Below are 13,475 nucleotides of genomic sequence, written 5' to 3'. Positions count from 1 at the left end.
CCTAGGCACTCCTCATAAGGATAGTAACTTCCGGGTTGTTGACGATCGTGGAGACGAAATCAAGTATCTAACATAATGGATCATGGATAAGAGGTATTGATGAATCTGCAGCCTATAATATACCCGATGATTCAATGGTTGATGTTCTTTCGGTAATTCAAATACCTTTTGGACTGAATGTTGGATTTTATGGCATGTCCAATATCTTAGGGTTGATCGACGTATTTGACATAACTAAGGACTGCATATTGGCTTCGGTATTCATGAGGCTTTGTTCATGTAGGACATAGGTGGCATCAAGAAAAAAACACTCGATAAGAAGAAGATGAAATTAATATTATAATTTTTTATTTCATTTTTTTCATGTATAATTTTAGGTCGTACTATGCCAAGTTCTAATATAATTCCATCTCCTTAAAAAATAATATGATAAGCTACTTCAGCTTCAGCCATACAATAAATCTCATTTTGAAGCATTTACCACACCACGATGGGAACCTCCCGTGTAAAAGTCAAAATCAAACCGTCAACATCATGGAGACCGGAGAACATCTTTTGCCCGGCGCCGACGAAGAACGCTGCCACCGCTGCCCACTCATCCAGCAGCGCCTCCTCCCCTCCGTCTCTGCAGATCGGCGGGAAGAACAGCCAAAACGCCGTGCCAGCCACGAACACGCCCACGAGCACCGTGGCCACGGGGCGCGGTGCCGCCGGCCAACCCGTGGACACCGACCGCCGCACACACCACTCCTCGGCCACGCAGGACGCCCCATGGAGCAGGAAGAACGCTGTCATCTCCCCCGTGGGTGAACGCAGGGTGATGTAGTACACAATGACCTCGTGCATGAGCCCGGACACGAGGAACGCGGCCATGACGCCGGCCGCCCTCCCGGTGCGCGCGCGCACGAGGTCGTAGACCGACGGCCGGAGGATGGCGGGCACCATGAGGTTCCACCGCCGGCTCCAGAAGTCGCGCAGCGACGACGCCAGGTACGGCCGGTCGAACTGTGGCTCCAGCTCCATACCGAGCACCCCGCCGGCGGCCGCGATGCAGGGGAGGAGGAGGTCGGCGAAGCAATACATGTGGATGCCGTATAGCGCGAGGCGAGCGTAGAAATTCAGCTGGTCCTTGAAATGGTAAACACGGAGAAGGGCAGCTATGACAGCGACCTTCACCGAGCAGGATACGATGGACAGCGCTCTGGCCCTTGACGTCGACGCTGGTCCCGCGGCGTCCGGACGGCCGGCACCGCCGTGCCTGAGTTTGATGGGGAGCGCAGCGGTGAAGAGGAATGGGAGGACTGGGAGAGAGGGATCGAGCGGACCGCGGCCGACGGCGAGGAGGACGACCTTGAACGCGCCGAGCCACGCGAAGAAGAAGCCCGCCACGCCCCGCATGACAGCGGAAGAGGTGAACGCCAGGGGGGCCGCGGCGAGGAACGCCACCACCGGGAGCAGAGCGGCGAGACGGGGGAGGCCTGGGCGGAAGCGCGAGGACGCTGCGCGCGCGTACAGCGAGGCGGCCGAAACGGCAAGGAAGACCACGGGGATACTGTCCCGAGGGAGCTCCATGGCCGCAAGCGGTGTGGTACGGCTCGCCGCCGTGCTCAGCTTCTATCGGTGTACTTGTACACACAAGAATGATGGGTCGAAGTCAAAGGGCGCAAGAGGTGCGCAATTCAGCCGGAACATAGCTGAATTCCTGAAACTCAAAAACTCGAGGAACACTGTTCAAATTTCTCTCCAACGAATCTCCGCATTTGCTACTTGTAGTTTGTAATCAAAGCTGAATTGGATGGCAAAAGTTGCTCTACTTGTAGTTCGTATCCAAAGCTGAATTGGATAGCAAAAGCAGCTATCAATCAAATCAGTATCGAACAACAGCGTGAGCATTGCATTACTAGTAGTAGTAGTACTTTAATACACTTTTATAGGGCAATGGAAAGAACACGTTGTACAATGAATTACGCAGCGCTTATCCATTTACTATTGATAGTGTATAACAGCGGCACAAATATCTCAAATGGTATCTGTATTGCACAACTAAACTTTAGTCCAAGACTATTTGAAACACACTAATGCCCAAATTGGATGGAATGAAACCCAGCCCAATCCAGTGGATGGACAAAGAATTAAGTCCAAAATCCTGGCGCATCCATGTGGTGTGGATTACGTCAAGATTTGGTCCACCCAAACAGGCACTAAAACTAGTTTACATCACAACTTCCTCTGGCCAAGGTAGGAGGAATTCCACTTCGTCACATACATACATGAAATGCAACGGATGAATCACTCATGGTTACTAAAATCATCTTCTGAACATTTCATTTGATGCCATGCCTAGCGCAATCAGCAATGCTGTCAGTTGTATCAGGAGATGTCGAACACTGAGGTATCTGACGAGGACACTGGCAAAATTGCTCCATTACAGTTCCTGACCATCAAAATCTGGTCTCACAGGATAATCAAGACCCTGTAGAGCTGGAATTCTTCTCAAATCCTCTTCTGAGTATGCAGGGATGAACCAATATTTTCTGTCATTTCCAAAAACCTGATAACAAAACATTGTTCAACTAAAGTCTTTGATAGATTTGTACGAAAGTAGCTTGCATATGCTGGTATTAACAGCCAATTGCTACCATCGCTGCTGTAATGGCAGGTCTATGCCCAAGGCTCTACCAAGGCTGGAAGGCACCTTCTTTCCAACTTCTATTTCCTACATTATTCTGATTAGGTTCCTATAAGACATAATAGTTATGTGGTAGTTTTTTTTTTTTTTTTGCCTGGAATGATTCTGTCCATCAGTATAACGTATAGAGAGGCCCATCGCTATAGATATTCTTTCTCCTAGAAGGAACTATATAAAGCTTAAATCCTCAACACACTGAGGGCATGGTCTCCAGCCAGCCATCTACAATGACGCACCTAACACAGGCAGTATTATGGTTACAAAATAAGGGGAATAAAAGAAAAGCGATGTTGAATATATGTTCATAAAATACAGTGACTTCAAAAAGGACAGCCAGCTTTGTTGGGTTTTCTATTGGTTTTTCACTGATCTTGGCATTTTATGAACAAAAGAATACAAGGAATCGTAAGTGAATTAATGAAATTTTAGCTTGGACAATTATATCACCACTTAAAAAAATGATCTTTAGTATACACTCAAAACTTGTGCAGCTCCAATAAATAAGATTTACATGCCTTGCTGCTCAGACAAGTTAGGCACTTTAAGTTACTTCATCTCCAATAGTTTCATTGTATTAGTTCATCTCCAACAGTCTCACCAGTGTGCCACATCAAGTCTTGAATAACCACAATCTCACAATGTTTTGTTATACAAATAAGACAAAAGCTATCATGGATGTCTCAGCTACTTGCATCTTCACATGCAGTAATAAAGTTATATGTTGGTGCATGATTACCATAAAATGAGCAAATAATTGACGGAAGTTCTTAAAACATATTGAGTTGCATGCACCAACCAGTTCAACTCAAAAGCTTAAGCTGATGGGGAGAGGTGGGCAATTCACTTATATTCCAACACTCCCCCTCACGTGGAGGCTCCCTCAGGCCTCAAACGTGGAATAGGAGCAAGCAGCAATTATATTTTATTTAATTGCGCTAACTAGGATTCGAATTCGAGACCTCTGGCTTTGACACCATATTGAGTTGCATGCACTAACCAGTTCAACCCAAAAGCTTAAGCTGATAGGGAGAGGTGAGCAATTCACTTATATTCCAACAAAACAAAATCCAATACAGACTAACCTGAGCAAAATTTCTCTTCCGGCCAAGATCATATATCCAATGTGGAGTTGTCTTCTTCTCATATGACTGTACATCAAGGTAACAAATTAATGTCATCTTCTACATTGAAAAAAATGCTTAACAACATAATGCTAGATGCTTGCCTCAATTGTTGTTGTATTAGCAGAAACAAGTGAAATATGCATAATCATAAAACCAAAAACGCTCAAGGAAAAGGCCAGATTCAACACTGCAAGAAAGAACAATTTAGTTGATACCTGAAGAATCATACAGAGCATTTTTTATATAACTGTAATGCAATTACCAAAGGTGAGAAATGTGGTTGCAAGTGCTGCAGAACTTCCTGGGATCTCGACATCACTGAAGAAGGCTATGAAGTGAGGCAATAAAGAGAGTGTGACAAGAGTTGTCTCGAGGAAGGTGTAAAACTGCATGGCACCACAAAATGAAAATTGTTTCACTTTTCAAAACAACAGGATAGACATAGAAATGTGGAGTGAAACAGACCAATTCACAACAAATCTAAAAGCCAAGCACTTAGCAGCAGTGTTTACACTGTTAACATTATAAACAGAATAGTGATTACACTACACTGGTAACATCACAAACAACTGCAATTGCTTCAAGCTTTCAGCTCTCACTTAGCATATTTCCATGCTACACAACTGAGCTAGCACTTTGTGATTCAAAATTAATTTTCTGTTACTAATGCTTTAGTTCTCTGAGTTGGGTGTGTGGTGTGAGTGTTTGTAAGCTCCCTCTCCCTCTCTCTCTTAATATAATGATAAGCAGCTCTCCTACATGTTCCAGAAAAAAAGTGTTTTTAATCAATGAGGATCAAATGAATGGTTAACAAAAGTCACTAGTGACAGGTTTCTAATAGACAAATTGTGTTTTTTTTGGGCAAAGTGTGCTAGCAGACTATGGTATCACGTCAAATCAAAACATTATGCACAAGCTATCAAATATGCAATTCATTTCATGTTTCATCTGATTCATTCTGCCAAAAAAGGGAAGAAAGGTTGTTTTGGAGAATCTTATAGATGAAAAATGATAGCATGGCATTTAAACACTTATATGAAATATTGCCTGATCTAAGAAACAAGCAATACTATCACAAATTAGATAACACTGACATCATAAAAGGTAAGTCAGCAGTTCTGAAGCTGATGTAGTAGTATTTATGGCACCTCCATAAGCATAAATAGTTTATGACAGCTCAATGTGATTTTGGATACTGCCTAACTGGTTCACAGATGCACCGTAACATTGTTGTATCTATTTCTGAAACCTGAGATGTAATTAGGCACCAGGCACAGTGAATGAAAAAGGAAACGCAATGGTTGGCAAAGCGAACAGCACAATCTAGGTCAATTTATTGCTTTTGAAACTATTAATTAATTCAATATAAGCAGGAACAACTGTTTTGAGTGACCATCTTCAGTTTTAACATGTGTTACTTAATTGCATGTTCAGTTTTGTAAGGTCAAGAACATTATTCACAGGGACAATTTCTGATATACCAACTGCAACATGTAAGATATTTAGTTTTAAGTGGAGAACAGAGGAGATTGAACAGATGTACTTGGATTTTGAAATTTAAGTTATATGGGATTGGGAAGCAGCTTTAGCTATTTGGTTAACTGATCAAGCAGCAACCTGGGTTAGCAAGGATACTATAGTTAGCTCAGAGGTGTTTAGCTACTCATATTTCACACATGTTATAAGAGTTTATCTATTAAGCAGTGTAATCCAAAAGCAGAAACTGAGTACTGATGGTTAACTAAAAGCAGAAACTGATATAGTACTGATGGTTTCATTTCAAAAAAAGATATAGTACTGATGGATAACTAATATTTATGAAAATAATTCATTTCAAGCAATGACATATTTAGTTTTACATTCAAAACTTATGGAAACATGTGGAACATTGCCCAAAAGATAGAAGAAAATCAATTTCTTATTAAGACAGGGTTAAAGCATTAGCCACAAACATTGCATATCCTGTCAGCATTATAGGAAATAGCAAGTTGCCCATAATTTCGGATCATTGCATGAGCATGATAGAACTTAAAAAAATGTGACCAACCTAGAGGAACTAGGTGATTTTCACTAAGAAGAAAATAGGCACACAAATTAAAGATGAGAAAGGACTTCAACCTATGTGGTTGGGTGCATGACCACATCTCCCAACCAACCAGTTGAGCTAGACTCACTTCCTGCATTATAAAACTTAGGGCATGCCCAATGCTTTCATACCGTAACGGTTAGCTCATCAGACCCCAAGTTAGGGAGCTGTCACAGTTCAAACTTCAAACCCTGGTGGCACGAAAATAAAGACCCCTCACTGGCAACCCAATAATAATAATGGCAGTGTGCCATACTGTATTAACGGTGTGGCCATACAGGGGTACTGGCAGTGGTCGCAGCCCAGGTATCAGGGTCTTATCTAGGTGGTGTGTTTCATTGCACTATTTCCAAGAGTGGCACATCAACTTTATAAGTTCTGCTCGATGAATGAAATAATCACTCTCAATGCATAGTTTCATCTCACAGTTTCATAAGCTAGTCACAGCTTTAAATAGTTACATAGTGTTGTGATCAAATGTGCCATATGAACAATGTAGCTACTCTCAATATTATTTAAATTAAGTATGAGCATAAAAAACTGGTCAACAGAAATAGTTTAATCTACTTCAATATTCATATATATGTAATAGAGTCGCATATGTAAAATAAATTATATATAGCGCATGATAAACAAGGAGGCACGACGGGCAATGAGGATCGAGCCGCACGAAACAGGTCAAAACATGTGGATTGGAAACTGTGAGCTCTCAATGGAGGCTAGATGGACTTCCATTCACTAGGAAACAGTGTCAATTCTCAATTGAGTTTCCTCCTCTCTCTCCTCTTAATTTCTTTGCCACCTCATCACTTCTGTTGATGTGTCACCATTAATAAATGAGGATGAAACCCCCACTAAGATTGGCCTTGTGCAATACCATGGGGCCATCTTCCACCACTGGCCAAGTTTTTTATAAAAACTTAATACATCAACCACAAACTTTGAAACCCAAAGGTCAATCCATCTTCCTACTCAAAAAGGAGCATATCTCAGGTATAGTAGTATTATACCAGGAAGAGAAGAAAGTATTTGTAGTTCAGCGCCCCAACACAATTAACAACCCACACACAATGATGATCCATCTTAAGAACACATCTTCCACCTGAAATCATGTAGAGGCAAAGCACACAAAAAAGATATTAGCCGATTCATGACAGCTGGCAAAACATAAAGCTGATCCTAAAGATTCCATATATAGATATACACTTACAAACAGAGCAATGGTGGCACCGAGGTGGCTTCAACTGGTTGCACTTCCTACAGTACCTAACCCTTGGATTTGCGGTATTGCCAAGAGCCACAGATTGCTGTGAGTTCAACTCTGAGGTAGCGAGAGGAGCAGTTTCTCCCCTCTCCACATCAAAATCAAGATTCCAATTTGGTGGAACAGAACCAGGGTCGGTGAACACGACAGAAAAATAACTCCATAAAAGCATAGCAAGCTGCAAAACAGAAAGTAAATTATCTTATTAGCACACTAAACAAAACTGTGAGAAAAGGGTGTAAGATAATTTTACTAGTGTTTACAGTTAACTATGTTGGTACACAAAGCACCAGAAATTCAGTCAACCTTATGGTTCTGCAATCAGTAGAATTCAAATGCATTTGATCAGATCATCTAGAAAACTTTATTTTTTTCTTATTAAACTTCATTCAGTGTCATTGGCTCCATTTTAACATTTGACGTACCCTCTATTAAACAAATGTACCATTTGTCAGAAACCATATTAGTAAAACAATAATTGTAGCCGAATCAAGACAGTCCCATCCAGCGATCTCCAAAATCCATACGAGATAACAAAATTGCTTCCAAGAACTAAGATCGGCACCCAATGATACCCAATCCCGCTGATATTAGCATCTTCTCCACCAAAAGAGCAGATATTTCGCCCGGAAGAGGAACCATCTGAATTACCCCCACCCCCTAGCTACGTGAGGATACGCACCAGGAAGTGGAAGAGGAGCAGGACGGCGAACGCGGCGAGAGTGGTGCCGCCGCCGGTGAGGAGGGCGGGGCCGTAGTTGCAGAGGACGACAGCGTAGTAGGTGACGCCGACGATGGCGAGGACGAGCAGGATCATGATGGAACCCAGCCCACGGAGAGCCGTGCAGAACCGGAACACGTTCCACGCCATCGCGACCCCCGCCGATCTGTACATGGTCCCCCCGCCACCGCCGCCTCCGGCACGGCTGCCTCGGGCAACCAGGGAGGAGGAGCGAGCAACACACCGGCGTCCCCCCGCTGGATGATCCAGGAAAACGAGGCGTCGGAGGAGGATTGGGAATTTGAGATTAAGGAAGACGAAGACGGGGCAGCCGGGCAGGTCAGAGCTAGAGGTGGACCTCGCCGCGTTCTTGTTCTTCTAGATTTGCTTCGGTGACGCGTTCTACCTTTTCCTTGTCGCTTCGTCCTATTTTGAAAGCGATTTAGTAATCAAATTCATATGAAGTTCGTTTAAAATTGCTAAAATTATGTTAAATCCTAATGACATGTATGATACACGTGGCTAGTTATTAGTTTTTTTTCTAAAAATTAGTCTAAATTAATTATGGTTGGCTAGTCAGTTGGTTAACAACTGATTCAAGACTTATCTGAAAAAATTAGCTCACCTATTAGTCCTATTATTTAGATGCACTAGAATTAATTTAAACTAATTTTTAGCTAGCTACTAGTGATTAGCCCTTGTATTCAAACAGTCTCTAAGGTGCCGTTTTGATACAGAGCTAATTGCTACCTAACTAAAAATTAGCTAAAATTAATTAGAGTGTATCCAAACAGGACAGCAGACTAATTGTTTAAACATTATCCAAACAATCACCATATCCTAACCAAACTCAAATTATCTTTGTAAAACACACGTTAGTTATAGTATTTATTATAGTAATTAATCATCGAAACCCACTAGGGGTTTAGATGCTTTCATCCGCTAAGCACCTAGGTAGTGTTTAGCGTGATGGGGAAATATTACTCGTGATGAAAGTGTGCAACCTCTGTACAGTGTAAAACTGATATATCAGTTGTACTCACGGTCAAGAACGACTTTTACTTCTTCATTATTAGATGGCTCTGGTTCGGTTCGACGATTCCTTTGGTGAGGAAATGGTTGGTTTAGTTGGGAGCTTGATGGAATTTAAGTGTTGGCTTGGTTTCTCCGAAGAGACGGTGGTTTTACCTAGTAATTAGGTGCTAAGGATTTAAGAAATATTAGGCTACGTCGCTTAAGTACTTATGTCAAACCTTGTAAGTCTTTTCTCTTTTTTTTTTTGCCTCATATAATATTTTTCTACAGTTGCGAAGTACATTTCGATACACTCACTCTTCTCTTTGTTCCCCTGCTACCCACCCAACTGTTCACACTAGAGGATAGAGTTTCCAGAAGATGGTGTCCCATGAAGACGGTGTGGATGCTAGGCTAGTGTACCCTCGGTCGACTGCCTGCGGGGATGGAGATCCTGCTTCGCTAATACTTTGATGTAATTTTTGTTTACACCCTCTAATCATTTTGTAATAAGTTACGGTTTTATAATAAACATTGATTTGTATCGCTATTCGCCCTATTCACTTGGCTGATAAGCCATGACTGAAAGTACTGTTGACTGATTTGTTGTGAGTAGAGATGAAAATGGTACGGATATTTTTCGACCGTATTCGAAACCGAATCCGTTTAGAGGGATTGAGATCTGTCCGTATCCGAGTCCGGATATCCAACATCCGATACCATATCCTTATCCGAATACTCAAATCGCATATTTATGATGTCGATATCTAATCGTATCCTATCCGATATAGTTGACACTATCCGTATTCGAATCCGAATCCGGACAAAAATATGAAAACAAATGTAATATCAGTGATATCCGTCCGTATCCGATCCGTTTTCATCCTTAGTTGTGAGAGAAAAATATTGTTCGTTGACTGAAAAAGTACGGCTTATAAGCCAAGCGAACATGACGATTATTGTTGTCGCATGTTTGAATAAATAGATCCGCATGTGATATCATTCGATTTTGTCTTTAAAATCAGGTGTGACAATATGGCATAGCAAGGTCACTAAAAAAACTGAGACGTGGCTTCTATCAAATATCTTTTCTTATAGAAAGTATGGAACTTGCTAAAATTGAGGTGCCTTAATTTGAGATTCTTTTTCAGGGGATGGTTATCACATATATTTTATATTAAAATTATAGTCTTAGTTGTTGTAATTTATTTAGGCATAATCTGTGATTTTCGTTTCTGAGAATAAAAAACCTATTAGACAAAATAAAAAACGCGATAAAATCTAATTTATGTTGACACAAAGACAATTAATAATTTATAATTGTTTTTATAGTCAGACAAGCACAAAAATTTGATATGTTTGATACAAACAATTTACAATTCCAAAAATAAAAAAAGTTAGACAAACCACAAATCCGTTGTGTTGGCACAAAGACAATTAACAATTTACAATTATTTCTATAGTCATACAAGGATAAACGTTTAATACATTATGATACAAAAACAAATACCAGATCACAAAAGTAACATTTTACATGTACTAGTTAATTGTATTAGAGTACTGTCTGAAATCTTTTTAAAATTTAGACACTTGAAATATGGAAGTCAAAAATAATTTGAATCATAGATACACGACACGTAAGACCTAGCGCTCATGCCATTTAGATCCTTATTTTGAGTAACCAGCCGAGGAAGCCTTTTACTTGAGGAGGATCTGCCGCTCAGGTGAATATCGATGTTTATCAAATTTTGGATTGTGCACCAACAAAGATCCTTATCTAGAACATTTTTTCTGTTATTTCTTTGTAGGCTATCGGTCACACTACAACCCAAATGAAAGCCAAGCCTTCATAGTATTATTTCTCAACACTCTAGGATCTACCGTGCCACACAGTTTCTTTCTCCCTATTTTCTAATGGAGAAGTAAATCGGCAAGCATCCGGGTTCCAGGCATGGTTCCTGATTTCCTCCTGTTTCCTCCACACATTTCCATCCCGTCCACCCAGCTCCAGGATCCAGTGCCGGGGGGGGGGGGGGGGGGGGGGGGGGGGTGGGTGGGGGGGGGGGGGTGCAAAGACCCCGTACCCCCGCAGCAGAGCAGCCAGAAGGCCAACAGCCCATCAGCGCCGGCGCAGGGAATCAAAGGCTAGGAGGCAGGAGCCTGTCGGCCACTCGGCCTCTTTTCAGTTTTCAGTGTTTCTTTTCAGCAGGAGGCCAGGAGCCTGTCGCCGTCAGCATCTTTGTCTTTCTGTCCTTTTTGTGATCACCACGCAGTCGCGGACTTTCGTCGAGACGCTGATCCAGCCGCTCAGACTTCCGCACGAGCACGACAATCCGCAAACGGTGAGACGCAGCGTCGATCGAGACGTAGCCCCGCACAGACTTCCGCAAACGGCGAGACGCAGCGTCGATCGAGCGATCACAAGGCAGCCGAGGGCCCGAGGCAGGGTTCGACGAGGACGACAAGTCGACGATATCTGAAGATTTATCTTGGTTATTGCCTTCTGCCCTTTTTATGATTTGTGAATCTTGGTTTTGAATCAGTTCATGTCTAAATTGTCTAGGCCCTAGGTTTTTTTCCCTTGTTCAAATTTTATCGAGTACTTTGTACTCATATAGTTATGTTTTTTTTGTAATTTAGGTCAGGTGTAAAAATTTTAGAATATTACCTAAGAAACATTTATCAGGGGCTACGAAAAGAAAACGAAAAAGACAAGAAAAACAGTTTGTTCAGTCACAACAAGGTGCTTTAGATAAGTTTTTTTTCCAATTTTAAGTAGTGTTGTGCATGATGATAACCCTATAGATGCACCTAATAATCAAGAAGAAGAGCATCAACAAGTTAATGATAATTTAAGTGAACAAGTTGATGCTATAGAGAATGAAAATTTACAGCCTTTCTCTCAACCTGAAAATTCAATTGATGATGTGCAACCTTCTATTCATGATGTCTTTGATCCAGAACTTGGAAGAATCTTGATAATCGGCCTGTTCGCTGGTTGGTTTCTGAGCTGGTTTAGGCTGACTGGTGCTGGTTTGTTGTGAGAGAAAAACACTGTTGGCTGACTAGTTTGGGCTGGCTGAAACCAACAAGCGAACAGGCCGAATAAGGGTAGAGATATTTTGATTGAAAAAGGACCAGTGAGAGAATTGAATCTTGAGTTCCCTGTAGATGCTCACAATAGATATTTTTCATATGCTTACTACTCCAGAAAGTTAAGCAATGGTGAGGTGGTTGATAGAAAATGGTTGGTTTACTCTAAACATGTGGATAAAGTTTTTTGTTTTTGCTGCAAATTGTTCAAATCAGATCAGAACAAAAGTTTGGTAGCACACGATGGATTGAGGGACTGGAAACATCTTAGTTTAAGACTCAAGGAACATGAGAATAGTGTTGAGCATATAAGAACATGAATACTTGGAATGAACTTAGGCTGAGGTTGAGCAAAAATAAAACAATTGACGATGATTTGCAATGAGAAATTGCAAAGGAGAGAGAGCGTTGGAGACAAGTTTTAGTAAGAATCGTTTCTGCTGTCAAGTTTCTTGCTAAACATAATTTGGCTTTCCGAGGGCAAAATGAGAAACTATATCAAGCTAACAACGGTAACTTTTTGGGCACAGTTGAAATGATGGGTGAATTTGATCCTGTGATGCAAGACCATATTAGGCGGATTCAAAATAGTGAGATTCATCATCATTACCTTAGGCATAAAATTCAGAATGAGATGATTTCTCTTCTTGTAGATTGTGTAAAACAAACTATATTAAAGATCATTAAGGATGCCAAGTATTTTTCTGTTATTTCAGATTGTACTCCAGATGTGAGTCATGAAAAACAAATGACTCTAATTATTAGGTGTGTGAATATATCGGGGAATGTTCCAAGGGTAGAGGAGTTCTTCCTAGAATTTATTGAAGGTTGATGACACATCAGGATTAGGTCTTTTTAATGAATTAAAGAGTGCATTGACCTCTTTTGGTTTGAATATTAATGTTGTGAGGGGTCAAGGGTATGATAATGGTTCAAATATGAAGGGAAAACACCAAGGTGTTCAAACGCGCTTGCTTGAAATTAATCCAAGAGCACTATATATGTCGTGTGCATGTCATAGTCTGAATCTTACTCTTTGTGATATGAGAAAATCTTGCAGGTAAACCATTATTTCTTTTATATGGTATATATTGTTTTCATATAATATGCCATTATTTAGGATCTTACTATTTGTGATATTTGAAATCTTACAGGCAAGCTATTTCTTTTTTTGACATTATCCAACGTATATATACCCTGTTTGCAAAATCTACCAAAAGGTGGAAGATTTTGGTTGACAATGTCACAGGATTGACAGTTAAGTCATGGTCTAATACTCGCTGGGAAAGCCGAATAAAAAGTGTTTAATCTATCAGATTTCAAACTCCTCAACTAAGATCAGCTTTAATAGCGCTAGAGAAGGCTTCAACTGATGACCCAATGGCAGTTAGTGAATGTCAATCTTTGATGAGTGCAATTGAGAATTTTGAATTTATAGTTGGTTTGGTTATCTGGCACGATATTTTATTCTCTATAAATAAGGT

The 13,475-nt window shown here is 41.0% G+C and overlaps 2 protein-coding genes across 2 annotated transcripts; both read right to left on the bottom strand.

Moving 5' to 3' along the window:
• Window positions 1-383: 383 nt before the first annotated feature.
• LOC136495482 (probable long-chain-alcohol O-fatty-acyltransferase 5) lies at window positions 384-1,826 on the bottom strand. Its single transcript, XM_066491407.1, has one exon. The coding sequence runs from the start codon at window positions 1,570-1,572 to the stop codon at window positions 478-480; it is 1,095 nt and encodes a 364-aa protein (XP_066347504.1). The 5' UTR covers window positions 1,573-1,826; the 3' UTR covers window positions 384-477.
• Window positions 1,827-1,960: 134 nt separating this feature from the next.
• LOC136495483 (probable protein S-acyltransferase 14) lies at window positions 1,961-8,280 on the bottom strand. Its single transcript, XM_066491408.1, has 7 exons — window positions 7,846-8,280; window positions 7,110-7,341; window positions 6,910-7,001; window positions 4,076-4,199; window positions 3,915-4,000; window positions 3,772-3,837; window positions 1,961-2,551 (listed from the first exon to the last, which is right to left on the bottom strand). Exons 1-7 carry the CDS (start codon window positions 8,056-8,058, stop codon window positions 2,426-2,428), a joined length of 939 nt encoding a protein of 312 aa, XP_066347505.1. The 5' UTR covers window positions 8,059-8,280; the 3' UTR covers window positions 1,961-2,425.
• Between the last annotated feature and the right edge of the window lie 5,195 nt (window positions 8,281-13,475).

Source organism: Miscanthus floridulus, chromosome 12, assembly GCF_019320115.1.
Source record: "Miscanthus floridulus cultivar M001 chromosome 12, ASM1932011v1, whole genome shotgun sequence".
In the NCBI taxonomy this organism is placed as follows: domain Eukaryota; kingdom Viridiplantae; phylum Streptophyta; class Magnoliopsida; order Poales; family Poaceae; genus Miscanthus; species Miscanthus floridulus.
This window is presented reverse-complemented; position numbering and strand designations above follow the sequence as displayed.